Below are 16,692 nucleotides of genomic sequence, written 5' to 3' on the forward strand. Positions count from 1 at the left end.
ACTGCTTAATTCCATATGTGTGAAAATAAAGAAAAACCTTTAAATGAGACTGTAAGTGTATACATATATGGCTTAATATTTCTGCATTCCTGTATTTGTAAAATAAATTAAAAACAAAAAAAAAATCTGAAACAAAACGTGGGAAAGAAGAAGCTGATGTTATTTTGTCTCTGCTCTTGGTTTTACTTCCTTTATCACCTTTCCACATACAGTTTGTGAACACCGACTGATGTGTAGTATCAGTCATTTCTTTTATTTATGCTGCAAACTGTATGAACACACTCTGAACAGCAAGAAGACATGGAAGCTGTGCTTGGATTGATAGTGATGTTGCTGGGTTTGTCTCATGGTGAGCTGAAAACAGTCGAGGAATAGTTTTTTTTGTATTTCTTCTAAAATAAATTCAGGAACTGTTGAATACATCTGCAGTTTAGGAATGTTTTAATATAGAGCATGTTCATTTTCTTTTCCTTCATTTTCTTTCTTTTTAGTTAATTTCATTTAATTCCTTTTTTTCTTTATTAACACTTTTAATTATAATAGGAAACTCTGACATCACTTCATGTGAACAGCACTTTCAGGAAACATAACAACTATGTTGGATTTTCTTAAGCTGAGACACGGCTATTGGACCCCATGTTTTTAGGGCTACAGTGCCAATTAAAATATTTTCATGCAGTTCATTATTTTATTTTATTTTATTTTATTTTATTTTATTTTATTTTATTTTATTTTATTTTTTTAACAATTTTAATAGGACGTCACAATTTATCTTACACTACCTAATACGGAAACGTGAATTTCTTGGGAATTTAAGTTGTCAGTTTCAAAAACCTCTTCTAGTATCATTAATATAATGGTTCTCTCTCTTCCTCTCAGTTCTAGCACAGTAATTTACTTTTCTTCAAGGCTTGAACCCTAACTATGTTTCAGTCACAGACATGCCTGCATCAATAAATGTATCTTCACAAAAATACAGACAGGCAGTAGCCACAAAAACACCATTTCTGTTTTCAGTAAACATTTGTCAGTGCTGCCAGTCCATTGTAATAATTTTGCTTTTCATTTCCTTTTTTGTGTGTTTGCAGGTGTGGAAACTCATTGTGATGGCAGACAGGATGGAGCTCAGTGTTATGGAGCTTTGGGAGGAACTGTGGACATCCAGCTGATGGACAGCACCTCAAAAATACCTCGATACCAACTGTTAAAGAATTCATTAAAAATACTAGATGTGAGAAAGAAAAAGATTCTTTATAATGTATTACAAAATGGGTCTCTCTTTTTTCCCAGTAATAGAACATTTAGGCTCAATTATCTGAGCAGGGATGACAGCGGTAATTATAGCCTTATAACATTTAATTCAGATGGAAAAGCATCAGACGAGCAGACTCTACACTTGTTTGTTCAAGGTAATGTTTTCCTTGTTTAGAAATACAGTAAAGCCATTAATAGATATGAAACAGAAAATTCAGATACATGTATTGTATGATTTATGTTTGTTCCCCATTAAAGAGAAACAAGAATGACCTAGATTCTGATTTAAAATCTAAACTCATCTGTGTGTGTTTCTCTCAGCTCCTGTGTCCTCTGTCCTGCTGTTCTCTGAGTGTCTGTCCCAGGGAGGGATGAGGGTGTCCTGCTCCTCTGAGGGAGGGGACAGTCCTCAGTACAGCTGGACTCTGGATGGACGCACACTGACAGATGCTGAGCTCCTTTCTATAAATAATGAGACTAACATCATCACTCTGAAACAGCACGTCTCAGGACGTCTTGTCTGCTCAGTCAGGAACAACGTCAGTAATGTCTTCAAAGAACAGAAGATATCTCCCTGTGGTGAGTGAGAACACTCTGAATTTTTATTACCATTACCTGGACCCCAGTTGTCTGCGCCTTCTTTAACGCATATTTACTTAACGACATTCAGTACGGTAACCACAAAAGCACCAGTTATGTTCTAGATAAACATTTTTATATGATTCTTGTTGTCTGTCTCTCTAATTTATACACATATTTCACAATGGAATTTCATTTTAACTGGAACATTGAAGCCACATTTTTAAAGGTGTTGTAAAGAACAGAAAGTGTTCTGACTGTGTGTGTGTGTGTGTTTTAAAAAAAATACATTTTCAGTTACTAACAAAGTAAGAAAAATTAAAAAAAAAGTTAAATGGCAGTTACAATACCATCTATGATTTTATTGATTTATTGTGGCACCATATGTCTACCCAAACAGTGAAATATTCAGAGGTCCATGCTACTCATGTGTGCAACAATAAAGGCATCTTCACAAAAACACAGACAAACAGTAGCTGCAATAACAACATTTCTGTTTCAGGTAAACATTTGTTAGTGCTGCCAGTCCATTCAAATAATTTTGCTTTTGTTTCCTTTTTTTGTGTCGTTGCAGGTGTGGAAACTTACTGTGATGGCAGATAGGATGGAGCTCAGTGTTATGGAGCTTTGGGAGGAAGTGTGGAGATAAAGCTGATGGACAGCACCGCAAAAATACCTCGATACCATTTGTTAAAGAATTCATTAAAAATACTAGATGTGAGAAAGAAAAGGATTCTTTATAATATCATAGAACATAAATTTCTGCTTTTTCCCAGTAATGGAACACTTAGGCTCAATTATCTGAGCAGGACAGACAGTGGTAATTATAGCCTTAAAAGCTTTGATTCAGATGGAAAAGCATCAGATGAGCGGACTCTACAATTGTTTGTTCAAGGTAATGTTTTCCTTGTTGTGAAATGAAGCCATTAATAGATATGAATATAACTTTAATATTGTTGAAGTAATCCATATCTTTCCATACATGTATTTTACGGTTTATACATATTTTTCCACTGAAGACTATAAAGAATGACTGATTTAATTCTGCAATGTCGATTTGAAATCTAAACTCATCTGTGTGTTTTTCTCAGTTCCTGTGTCCTCTGTCCTGCTGCTCTCTGAGTGTCTGTCCCAGGGAGAGAGGAGGGTGTCCTGCTCCTCTGAGGGAGGGGACAGTCCTCAGTACAGCTGGACTCTGGATGGACGCACACTGACAGATGCTGAGCTCCTTTCTGTAAATAATGAGACTAACATCATCACTCTGAGACAGCACATGTCAGGACATCTGGTCTGCTCAGTCAGGAACAACGTCAGTAATGTTTTCATAGAACACAGGCTGTCTACCTGTGGTGAGTGAGAACCTTATGAATAAAAGTTATTAAGCACAAATTAAATTTTTATGGTTATTATGTCTTGAACTGTTTGTTTGTTGGATCATACTATGCTTCATTTTTTTCTTTATTAACTGCAGCTCTGTCAGTGGGATACAGACATCAGGGTAGGTACATGAAAACAATGTACATTGAACCAACAGCAGACCCAGCTCTGCCTAACATGTGATTTTGGTGTCTCCTAACAGATAAGATGCTTATATGTGGTTTGCGAGCAGTTGTGGTCATTCTCTTGCTAATTGGGATTCCCATCTACTTTGCTTGGAAGAAAAAGAAACATGCCAAAGCTGAAGTCTCTGCTGTCCCACAAACAAGAGGAGATCCAGAGGATTCTCTTCTGATGGTTGAAATGAGTTCTGCAACTTACACCAACACCTAGTTTCACCTTTTACTTGCTGTTATTTATCTTTGGTTCACAAGCATGAAAATAGCATTTAGAGAGAAATTCTTCTGCTCTTTTTATTCCCCACAAATTATGATGAGAAGCTCTGTGGTTTCTGGGTTTTACATTTTTTAAATACAAAATCTTTACAATTCTTAAACAATAAAGTCTTGAATTAAGTTTACTTCATGTGTCAGTTTTTTTTTTTAATTTTCTGCAAATGAAGTTACTGAGAGAGGAGAAGGGGAAGCAGGAGATTTATAAATGAACTGGGGCAACAACAGCAGTCATGCAGATGCTGCACTGGTCCATTGAAGAAAGAACTGAGAGAATAAGAGCTTTAGATTCATGTTCCTAAGATCACCAATTGTCATGAGCTCTGGTTAATGACTGAAAGACTGAGATCACAAATACAACCCAAGGCAGGAGATTTTTGTCATTTTAGACTCCTGGGTCCCATCTGGGCAATGTTTACATTAAATTCAAATGCAGGTCACATGCACTTTGTGGAAAAACAATGTGATCAATGCTTACGTGGCAAAATAATCATGAAATGCATCTTGGTGTATATCTTTTAATTCTTGTACAGTGATAACATAAAACCATATTAACTGAACTGATCACTGTTTCATAATGTGAAATAAGTTTTTAGACATACTGCACAATATATTTTGTGGATGGTGAAAACTTCTATATTTGGAGTTTTATTATTTGAGTTTTAAAACATAAATAGGGGAGAGTGGGGTGGGTTTTTACTTAAAGTAAAAACTGGCACAACTCACTTTAAGATTTTGCTTAAAGTGAGGCCATGATAGTAATGCTTCCAACTAAAACATGTTCAGGATGTTGTGCATGCTTGGGAACAATCACTTTGGATCTGAAATATATAGTTGTGCCACAAGTGCTCTTGTGGCACAACTTGACCCCGATGCAGGGTAAGTTGCATCTTTGGAGAGAATACCTTGGGGTAAATTGAGCCAGCATATTTTGATCTCAGAAACTGTAATGCTATATAAAAGCTAGACAAATTTAACATATTTAAAATTATTTTACAATATCAAAGGCCAATTTTATACAAGCCACACGAGCACATCGAAAGTCAGTTTTCTTAAAAATGGCCAAGGACCAAATGAACTTGTTGAAGCTACCCACTGCTGTACCTTCTGGATGTACCACCAAGTTTTTGTGGTGTGGGTAGTTCTTTTTTTATGCACATCTTCTCGAGGGATGACTCTGTCACAATTGTCTTTGAAAGTGAAGATGGGCTTTCCATTCACAATCCCATTACTACTTCACCTTAAACACTTTGCACCAGTGTCAGTCAGCACCATCAACCAATCCATGTAGTTGTAGGATTTGATTTTGCCTGCAAACGTCATAATGACAATCACAATTACTTTCAATTATATGTCAAGCTATACACTCTAAATAAGTACCCAACTTTACTTCTTTGTGAACTATCTGCATTTTAATAACTGATAATGAGCATTTCCAGGGGAAATAATTATTGTTCCCTATATACTTTTCCTTAAATGGACACTTAACCCAACCTGCCTCTGATATCCCTGCTAGCTGGATCAAAATGTCATTTCTTTGTGCATATTCAAATACCATGAACTGGATTTTGAGTATGCACAAAGTAACGAACACATAAATGCTGCTAGTGCCTTCATATGTTCTGCCAGCTCTCTCTCCATAACACTTGATTGACAAGTCCAGATCTTTTACATCCTTTTATAGCCTTATGTCTCTTCCATCTATCTTTTTCTTCTCCACATATTGTTTTAATGTCATCATGAATATGTTCATCTTCCTCGCCACTTGATGAATGGACTTCCCCTTCTCACATCATTCACTCTGTCCATGTCCTGTAAAGGAGTGAAAGCCCTGCCTGTCCTCCCTATTATAACTCAATGGCATGATGGTCTATTTCTATTTTTGGTCTGAAATAAAGAATGTCACTGTGAAAAACGGTAAATAATAATAATAATAAAAAACAATCAATAAAATAATATATTTAAAATATTCATAAGTTGGGCACAAAGCACCACACCATATAGACTCACAGTGTAGCTTACCAAAGCACTAAAACATTTGTGAAATGTTTTTAAACCTGTCTGTAACTGTTTAGACAAAACAATCAAAAAACCTTGATCACAGAAATTTTACCTTGAAAGGCAAAAATCGTTTTTGAACTTAAATATTCTGATGTAATGAGGTTCTCTTATTTGCAGGATTAGTAAAATGGCTGACTCTTCAAAAATGTGCAGTCACATGACTGATTTCTTCTATGGTTCACTAGAAACAAGGGGTACAAATCACCCTCTTTCTCCTATTGTGGGAATAGCAGCATGACAATTTTCAGTATTTTTTACACAATGTCGCCCTCTAGTGGGAAATGTTTGGACTTTATCATTGCTTCGTTACACTGTCCTTGCTTTTATTGTATTTTCCTTCACAAAAGACTTTACACTAATGTCAAGAACTTACAATATTAAAGAAATCCACCAGTACAGCAACATTTTCCCATACCAAATAGTTTGAAACTACAGTACATTAAACCTTAACAAAATAAAAGTACAGTGAAGTACATACTCAGTCCATGCTTAACAGGTTTGTGTATCTGATTTTATTTTTTAATTTTACAAGCAGAACGAACTCAGTGTCTCATATTTATTTCTGTGCTATTGTGATAGCGTGATGGCTGTGGAAGCTATAGCTCTGGCAACTGTGTTGAAAAAACAATAACTATTATTCATTTTTATTTTTACTTATTTATCTCAACTTCCTAAATCACTCATTTCTAAAATTACAGTATTGTTTAAAAACATTTTAGGACATTTATTCATCTATTTTTTGCATTTTGCGTGCGGTAAGATGGTTTAAACATGAGGAGGGATAGTGGCTATATTTCACAAAACATGTTAAAGATTGAGCTGCCAGGGGAAAAGAAAATGAAAAAACCACAGAGAAAACACGTGGATATCCTGAAGAAGGATATGCAGAGGGTTGGTGTGATAGGAGAGGATGCTAGAGACAGGGTGAGATGTAAGCAGATGATCGCCTGTGGTGATCCCTAAAGGCAGACACCAAAATAAGAAAAAAGAATTGGGCACTGTGATGTTTGTCTTTTATGCCAGGGGGCACTGCACAGAATCATTATTTGTGCGTCCCCAATGATACTGTACTAGTGTAGGAGGAAGGAGTTTAGTAACTTATTAGTACCTCATCACAGATTCAGAGATAACAAAGAGTAAAATATGTGTATTAACACTTTTTTATGTTGCAGTGTGGTCTGAAGGTCAGGTTTTTTCTCTATTTTGTTGGTGTTTGTTGGTGTCATTGGGGTTGCCCAAGACTTAGGATTTAATGTTAAATAATGCTTTGCATGCATGCTTTACATTGCTTCATCATTGTTTAGAGCATTGCTGTCATGGTTCTCAGGATCTGGAGAGGGTGTGGTGTGTGTTTGTCTCAGCCTCTCCAACAAGGCAGAACTGGACTTTGCTTCCCTGCCTCTGAACCCGCCCTCACAGCACACCTGTGGCTCATTCATGCTGATTCTGCTCTGGCTTCTCATCGCAAGCATTTTTCCTGGCAGACTACTTAAGACGGCAGGAGATGCTGCTTCCTCGCTGGATTGTTGCACTACCTAGTGTCAGTGTAGCCTAGCCTAGCCTAGCCTAGCCTAGCCTCGCCTTGCCTCTTGAGTATCTTTTGTCATTTCCCAGAGTTTCCTTCTAACATAGTTTTCCCTGCCCATCTCTCCTGCTGCCTGGATTCCTGTGGATGTGTGTGAGTGGGCATGAGCATGATTGGACTGCCTGAGTGAATCACAGACTGTAAAAGAGGAGAGTGTGTGCCTTCCCTGGACCTTCCCTCACCTTCGGACCCCCAAACCCCCTGGAGCCCTGTATTACCTGTTCCACTGTATATATGTATATATTCTCACAATAAATCCTTCACCCTCTCTCTAAAAATCAGAGTCCTGCGAGTGAGTCCTCTGCCTAACTGAGAGTGACAACTGCATGTTTTTATTGAGAAGCTTTAATTAATAGCTTTATTAAACAAACATCTTTAAGGAACAACAACAACAAGCACCATGGAACAAGAAGGGAAACTTCCACATCTTCTTACTGATAAGTTTAAAGTTATGTTCACTTCTTAGTGGTCACCAAAGGCTTTTGAATCAATACTGCTTGTGATCATGGCATCATCAGGCCTGTCTAAATTTAGAATCACATTAGACAAACTTAAAACTGGTTTATACTGGTGTGAAATTAAAGACTGAGCTTAATAGTGATATTTTGTTTGCAAAGATAAAAACTTTAAGTGAGTACGGGCTATTATAAGTCACATCTACTCTTCACTTTGTAAAGACTACTCAGAATTACTATTTTAAACAACTAATGTGAAAATTGCTGCAACATATGATTTCTTTGTCGTACATACTTAAACAGAAGTCTCGTCTACTTGTAAAAAACATGCAAACTAATTGCTATAACAAAAGATACAAATAAGAGTTACTTGTGTTACTCAAAAGCTTCAGAAATCTTCCCCAAAACAGGTTCCATTCTCCTAAAAAAGCCACATATGTACAATTAAGGTAAAAACACAGTTCAAAGTATAGTAATACAAGTGTACATCAAAATGTAAAATGTGTATTTTATATCTTGCCTTCTTTTATAAAACAACTGACAGCACACATTCAGAAACTGTTTCAGTTGTAATAATGAGAGAACAACACACAGAGAGAAGTCAGTCACCTATAGAAATAGCCATGTTCCTATCCAAATGACGGGATGTTTAAAATCTGGATTCAAACATTAAAGTCAAGTATGACCATTTAAAAACCTGACCGTCAAGCAACAGGGACACCTGGACACGAGTGTGGAGCACAGTGGTAAGGTTAAAATGGTGTTTGTTAGACAGAATTTGCAACCACTTCTTTCTTGGTGGTAAACTGGCGGCAGGGACGTTATCAAACACTGATCTCAAAGAGTGGTTGAGAACAGAAGAGGAAAAACAAATGAAGACTCTGCATTAGTCCACCAGAACAATATCATTAGGATTTTTTCTCTCTTCTCTTCCCATGTTATTATATACAATGTTTGCTTCACATTTATCCAGATTTATTAAGACACTTGCATTTCTTAGAGAAGAGGGGGCTGATCCCCAGATATAAATCTAAAGACAGGCCAAAGATGAATAATATTATTATTATTATTATTATTATTGTTGTTGTTGTTGTTGTTGTTATAGTAGGGACAAAGTAGCCCATGAAGGTGTCACAGGAAGCTAAAGTGTCTGAATAGAATTCAGTCATCATTAATTTATTCATATTTGTTTTGTTCTTTATGTGCTGTTAGCTGGAACATTAGCTGTGTTTCAGCCACAGACTTACATGAAGCAACAACCTTTTGGCATCTTGATGTCACCTCCTCCTTCGGTCTGCTGTCAGTGGTGCAGTCGGTGTAAAAGCTCCAACCACTTAAATCATCTTCTGTTGCTTGAAAACTTGATTTGGCCATACTCCACCTCCGCCTCTGCTCTTTGCTCAGCATCCTTCCTCTGACATTTCGTGATAATGACATGAGCATAGGTTACTTCCTGGTCATCTTCTTCAGCTGCAAATTAGTAGGAAGAGGTGGCACAAACATAATGTTACAGTCAGTGTATTAGTACAGGAATGGTTTGACTTAAAGAAGAACTTTCACTCTCATGTCTGCTGCTGGAACAGTTGATTAGTTTTACCACAAAGGTTGAAGGCAGTGTGTGTGATTCTAACTGGTGCACTTTAAAACTAATTAAAATGTTTCATTGGTGAACTCACGGGTTGCCGTTTTTTGAGCTGTTTCCCCATGTTTTTAGTTGTTGTGTTAAAGCTAGCTGATTAGCCATACCAACAAATTTGACTGGCATATGACAGAGGTATGATTAAACTCTTGGCAAGACAACTGGTGCGACATCTTGGCAAGACAGCAAAAAGGTTTATTAAATTTTTTTAAAATAATTATATATGTTTAATTAATCAAAGTGGAGTGGGGAAATGGAAAGTTTTGTACCTCTTTGTTCTGTAGGTTTGGTTTTTTGCTTTATGATGTGTTCACAGGCACCTGCTACACCCACAACTAACAAAATGAGCAGTGCTGAGAGAACACCACCGATCAGTGGTAAATAGGCTGTTTGTGGTGGTAAAAAGGACAGAATAAGACAAAAACAAGTCAGCAAGTCTGAGTTTTTATGAAGACAAACAAAGAAATAATGAGAAACTGGCATTAGTCAGTCTACTGTAGCAAAGTTATTTTCACTTACTAATGTACCATGGGTTATCACTGCTGACAGTTTGATTGAAGGGTTTGATCTTAGTGGGGTTTTTATTTGACACTACGGCGGTCTCCTTAGACGTAGCAGTTTGTTTGGGGACTGTTGTTGGTTTAATACACAGGGTGTTATTGGCTTCATACACCCACCCTGATATCTGTTTTCCATTGACTGAAGTGCAGTTAATGAAAATGAAGCCTGAGAGCAAAAACGTATAATTAATGAAAGACTGAGTGACCAAAATGATCATATTTGTGATTATCACAGTGTTCTCACTCACCACAGGTAGATATCCTCTCCTCTTTGGAGACATCACTGACGTTGTTCCTGACTGAGCAGACCAGATGTCCTGAGACGTGCTGTTTCAGAGTGATGATGTTACTCTCATTATTTCCAGAAAAGAGCTCAGCATCTGTCAGTGTGCGTCCATCCAGAGTCCAGCTGTACTGAGGACTGTCCCCTCCCTCAGAGGAACAGGACACCCTCATCTCTCCCTGGGACAGACATTCAGGGTCCAGCAGGACAGAGGACACAGGAGCTGAGAGAAACACACATAGATGAGTTTAGATTTTAAATCAGAATCTCCCTAATTCTTTAGAGTCTCTAATAAAGAATAGGGAAAGCATAGAATACAGGGAAATGTCGTGAGATATATTGTATAGATTATTGTATAGATTACCACAACAATATTTTATTTACATCTATTAATGGCTTAATTTCCCAACATTTACCTTCAATAAACAACTGTAAAATCCGCTCGTCTGATGATTTTCCATCCGAATCAAAGGTTTGAAGGCTATAATTACCACTGTCTGTCCTGTTTAGTTTATTGATCCTAAATGTTCCATTACTTGGAAAATGAGCTCTCTCTCTTATGGTATTAGAAATAACCGTATTTTTTCTCACATCTAATATTTTTAATGAACTCTTTAATAATTGGTATCTATTAATTTCTGAAGTGTTGTCCATCAGCTGGATGTCCACAGTTCCTCCCAAAGCTCCATAACACTGAGCTCCATCCCGTCTGCCATCACAGTAAGTTTCCACACCTGCAAAACAAAAATAAAGTTGTCATAGTTGTTAGTTTTGCTCAGTAGATGAACAGATGTCCACATGCCTGATGCAGTAGCCTGAGTTCTAGCCAGAGGGCTTTTGCTGTGTGCCCTGCTTTCTTGTCTCCTCTTTACTGAACACTATTTAACAAATGTAAGCAATGTTTCAGAGAGGATATCAGAAGTGGTAACAAAAGGAGATCAAAGCACAAAGTAATGGTTAATAGACCTGTACACCAGAACTATAAGACCAGGAAGACCAACCTGAGGAGGCTTACAACTCAGTGCTTCTGGATTTATGTGTGCTTGGCTTTATACAAGGCTAATATTGCACTAATGACATTTACTAAGAACTCAAGTCACCATCAAATGTGGAATATCCCACACTTGATGCACTGTCCATATCACAAAGATCAGAGTGGAGTGACCATCAGCCACTTCTTGTCCATCGATGACATTATGCTGTATGACAGGAGTGACTGAAACACTGACTCACTGATCCACCTCACCAGGATCTACAGTGAGGACGCTAGGATGTCATTCTTTATAAATGTGGCAAAAAGGTTGTAAAGAGAGACTGATGGGGTGGAGTTGCCATAAGGACATACAGGACACACAGAAGAAGTGCTTGGGTATCCAACAGGTTAACGAGAGCTACATGATAAAGACACAATAAAGTCAGACACAGTCAAATACCTCCAGAAAGTAATAGAGGTGCTAAAAAATGTGAGCCATCAATATATATGTCTTCACGTCATCAGATACCAAACTGGAATAACAAACTGGCCACAAGAGGAGACATGAAAACTCCTCACAATGCCACTCAACATCCTTCCTCTGATTTCTTCAATTTCCACTCAAAGGTCTGAGACTCTGTGAACAGATGTGGAAGCTGCTGTTGAAATAAAAAATGGCTCCCTGAGGTGAGTTGCTCCAAAACAGCTGAAGACAGACAGTGATAAGGAACAGGAAGTGGGACCATCATGTATGACTGACCTGCAGATATATCATCAACAGATAGAGGGAAGAAAAAGAACAGGGCCTAAGCACTAGAATTTAGAGGAAGGAGTCACATCTAACAGGGCTCAGAGACAGAGCAGCGTACAGTAACAGGGCTGGGACAGCGTACACTGACTTGCACAACCAACTACAAGAACATTTGTGCTGCATATGATCCCCAAATCCCGATAGGAGACCCCACTGAAGGTGGTTGAGAACAACAGTGCTAACTAAGGTCATGTGGAACTTTGAGTTCCACATAGACAGACAGCCAACCATTAACCACTCAGACATAACCACCGACCAGCAGCTGTGATACATGAAGCAATCCTAAAATCCAGATAGGAGACGGCAACATCAGAATGAAGGAGCATGACAAAACTAAGAAGTAACTTTTTTTCAGACCTAATTCTGATTGTACTGAAATTAAGTATGAAATAAGTATTTTTGAAACCTTGCATGAAAAAAAATTTGGTTGCTCACCATGAGCTACTCCGAACATCAGCAACAGTCCAACTGCAGCTTCCATGTCAACTGTTCAGTCTATGTTGACTCAATCGGCAGCTTTCAAATCTTTTCTCTCAAATAAGCAAATCTGTGATGTTACTGATTTTAACAGACTGCAGTTAACAGACTGTTAGTGCTCAGCCTGAAAGGAGAAATCATGAAAACGTTGGCTTTAGGTTTTAGTGAAGTGGTAAATAACGTCTCACATGCTGAGAGTAGGAGAATGAATTGACATTAGGTTTTCTTCCTCCTTTAACCTTCATGAAAAAGAGATTTCATATATGAGAGTAACAATTTAAATTCCTAAGAAATAAAAGTTCCAGACTTAAAATGAAATGATACATTTCAGAAATATGTTTAGATGAAAAAATAGACACAAAATTAATGATAGCACATGTTTCATCTCTAAAAAGAGTACAACATGAAAGTAGGATGCTTTCAATCTCTGTCAAACAGATAGTTCAGCATGTTGAGCAACAATGGTTTGAACATTCTTTGCACTGCACTGGTTAATGTTATATTTAAAAATGCTGATCACAGAAGAATTTATACAAATTACAGAATGTACTGTTGGAATTAAATATTGCTTTAGTTGAATCTTAAATGGTGCCATGGGGTCATTTAACATTCATATCATTTAAAGTTTAATTGAACAAAACTTCAAAATATCTGATTGCTTTTGCAATAAATGCTTATAAAAACTAATCCAGATTCAAAACTACTGCTGAAGGATTTAAATCACAGTATTTCTTTTTTCATAAATGTGCACTCTAGTGGTAAATAATCATTAGCACAAAAGTATTGTAGCTAATATTTGACATTTATTAACATACAAATAATTATTTTCCCCCATCTTAACTGTGGAATAACATTAAATTATACGGGCTGTGACAAAATGTGTATCTGATCCCTTTTTATACTTTAAAGAGGCCCGAAGTTTGAGATAATTTTACCAATTGAATTGATCAGTATTGTTTTTATTCATATTGTAGTTGTTATTTTAAAAACTAGTATATTATAAAAAACCAGTGCTCAAATACAATTTCATACAAACAGGTGCCACTGGTCAGATGACTTTATTTGAAGTGATGATCTGATTCCACTTTCGCTAAAAGATAGACGAGTTAAAATTACAGTCATAACCTTTGAAATATAAAAATGTGTTATCTAAAATATCAAGCATTTGTTTGGAATAAAAACAAGATGATTTGACTGTAAATATACTTTTTAGACCCATGAACAAAGGTCAAGTGACACCAGGTCTGGGGATGATGTATCAATAAAGTGCCGCATGAAATGAAAAAGCAGAACAGCTCATCCTCAGATACTCCCAGTGGCATCAACACAATGCCACCAACCTGTAAGCTGCAGAACTTACTGTAACACTAAAGACGACATCAAAATCTTTGTACTTATTACCACAGCACAGCATGCTTTGAATAAGTAAACACAGCTCACCATAAGAGACTCCTAATAGCATCACGAACAGTACAAACACAGCTTGCATGTTTTTTCTCTATTCAGCATCAGTCGACTCCGCAGGCAGCTCTTCTGCTTTACTGTGATGCAAACAGACCCAACCTACACTGACCATGTTTCCTGTTGATGAGAAACCTTCAGATCAAAACATATACATTTAGACCAAGCAGGATGTGGCTACTTCAGAATTTTTTTGTGTTAATTACTAAAAGCAGTTGCCAATAAATTTCATTGCTTGTCAATACTGATCAGCTTCAGATAAGTATGTATGAACTCAGACCAGACAGGATGTGACCAGAATTTAACTGCAGAGAAAGAAAAGAGAAAAGTTTAATTTAAATTTAATTCAACAGCCCCAAACTAATCATGTAATTTTATTGTCCAACTAATAATAATGCCGTTTCATTGACAGTTGTAATATTTACAGCTAAATTACACTGACAACTAAAATATGTTTATTTGCACGCGGAAGCAAGTTTAATGGGGATGGCATAAAACAGAGTGTATAATAAAGCCAGACATGTTTAATTTAATACATCTTAATAACAGATTTCATCAAACCTTGAAACACATTCACAGACATTTATGATGCCCGTGTTACTCAGTGGTTTTGAAATGTTATCATAAATAGAGGTTAAGTGTTGTGTTTCACCATAAAAGAACAGATTGTCATTGTATGTAGAAGGAAGTGAAACAAGAGAAACGGTCACCATACAAAACCAAAGGTACACATGCATCTTTTACCAAGAACAGCCAGTCCATTATTCTTCTGGTTATATTCCGCTCGTCTATATTTAAGTGTAGACTATGAACACTTGGCACAGCAGAGGTTTCGTTCTTATTATTGTTTTTATTAATAACAGCAGCTTGTAAAATGTGATAGAGAGCAAGAGAGAGAGAGCAAGAGAGAGAGAGAGAGAGAGAAACTTCTGCTTTCATATTGTTCACTGAGTTGTTCCTCGTTTCTTTAGAACTTGTTTTTTAGACTATTTTTAATTTCTTTTGTTTTAGTAGAGAGACAGCTGCTTGTTTGGCAGCCTAGGCGTGTTTGATGAAGTTCCCTCTTATGCATGTCAGTGTAAACATCAGGATATGAGTAAAAAGCACCCCTTGAGCTGCAGTGTGACATCACGAGTGAGCAACTGGTAGCACTGCCGCTCTGTAGGTTGTTTCTCTAAGTGGCCTGCCTTTAACCCTATTGATTAGTTATTTTGTTCAGCTGCTATTTTAACTAGAGTAAGACAGTGACAGTGAATCTTGTTGTTTTTAAGCAATGCCTGGTAATAAAGTGTTTTAATTAAATGCCTTGTGGTGTTCTAAGTCCTGTCACCTAATTTTCTGTTTTCTTTGGTGCAGCTCCATATTATCTTCAGTTAGTTTGTTTAATAAACTTATTGAAATTGATTGGTCACGCCTCTGCCTCGTCAGTAACGAGCATGAGTGCCTTTGTAACTGGTGAAACTTTGCACTAGTTAATGTCGTATTTCCTGGCGTGTAACTCCACCCCCAAGTGGCGTTGTCAGTACCATTTTGTTGCCTTTTCAGTTTCCTCCTCCTTCTTGCTTCCACATACTTATTTCTGATTATGTCCATCCAGGTCACTCCAATGAACATCCTGACACATTCAACTTTGCTACCTCAAGCTCTGACTCTTGCCTCCATCTCCAAACTATAAATCAAAGCAGGTCTCACTTGCATCTTGTAAACCGGTGGTATCTTGTATTCTTGTGTCACAAATCTTCCCTGACACTTGTCTCCACCCACTCCACCCTACCTGCACTCTCTTCTTTACCTCTGTTGTGTACTGTCCATTCAATCAGCTTGGTGACGTTACATTTTTCAGATGGTCCACTTTAAAAATTCACCTGAAGAAATAAGAGAATTCAGTAAAGACGCTTCTAATCTTTTATCACTTCTTTTGGATTTCTGTAAACAGATGAAATTGATCAAACATAATTTAGCAAATATTTAATGTTTTACCAGAAAAGGTAAATTTTGTAATAATGAGATTATTAAGAGTTCAAAAGTTAACTTAAAGGTTAACATCATGTGATTTTACTCTAGTCTTTCGTTTTTGAAGTTTATGGTTTTAATGTTCTTTCATGGCAACACTACACATGGTGATAAATTACATTCACACTATGCTGTTGACTCACATGTGTCTGAACTTCATAGATTTTCACATTAATGTTCCTGTTCTGAAGTTGAGTAAAATGTCTCAGGCCATCCTCCTCTTTAAAAAAACAAAAACAAAATCAAATCGCCCGAATCTTCTAAGACAAAAATCCTTGTTTAAAGCTTAGTGAAACTAAATGTTTCAGATGTTTGAATTAAAAAATTGACTTGACTGATTCCACCTTTACCAAGTTCAGATTACATTCACAACCTTTGTAATCAAAGCTTCCACAAATAAAAATGCAGAAAACCCTCACAGCTTAATTCAGCATGAGGTGCTTAAGTGAGGAACATAATTTGCCAAGAATATAAACAAAAATGTGTTGTTTTGTCAAATTTCAGTTGATAAAAGGTGAAACTAGGTGTTGGTGTAAGTTGCAGAACTCATTTCAATCATCAGAACAGAGTCCTCTGGATCTCCTCTTGTTTGCGGGACAGCAGAGACTTCAGCTTTTTCATTTTTCTTTTTCCTCCAAGCGAAGTAGATGTAAATACCAATTAACAAGAGAATGACCACAACTGCTCTCAAACCACATATAAGCAAGGAATT

General features: G+C 37.0%; 1 protein-coding gene and 1 pseudogene across 2 annotated transcripts; one reads left to right on the forward strand and one right to left on the reverse strand.

Moving 5' to 3' along the window:
- Positions 1 to 300: 300 nt before the first annotated feature.
- LOC308408778 (hemicentin-1-like) lies at positions 301 to 3,603 on the forward strand (annotated as a pseudogene). Its single transcript has 6 exons — positions 301 to 349; positions 1,089 to 1,409; positions 1,576 to 1,833; positions 2,408 to 2,728; positions 2,925 to 3,182; positions 3,413 to 3,603. The product of its transcript is annotated as a hemicentin-1-like (transcript).
- Positions 3,604 to 9,102: 5,499 nt separating this feature from the next.
- LOC308408779 (T-cell surface antigen CD2-like) lies at positions 9,103 to 12,510 on the reverse strand (the record flags this gene model as incomplete). Its single annotated transcript, XM_080901189.1, has 5 exons — positions 9,103 to 9,233; positions 9,922 to 10,128; positions 10,211 to 10,468; positions 10,662 to 10,979; positions 12,465 to 12,510. The coding sequence occupies 5 exons, from the start codon at positions 12,508 to 12,510 to the stop codon at positions 9,103 to 9,105; spliced, it is 960 nt and encodes a 319-aa protein (XP_080757315.1).
- Between the last annotated feature and the right edge of the window lie 4,182 nt (positions 12,511 to 16,692).

This window comes from Rhamphochromis sp. 'chilingali' (genome assembly GCF_963969265.1).
Source record: "Rhamphochromis sp. 'chilingali' genome assembly, chromosome: 13".
NCBI classification, from domain to species: domain Eukaryota; kingdom Metazoa; phylum Chordata; class Actinopteri; order Cichliformes; family Cichlidae; genus Rhamphochromis; species Rhamphochromis sp. 'chilingali'.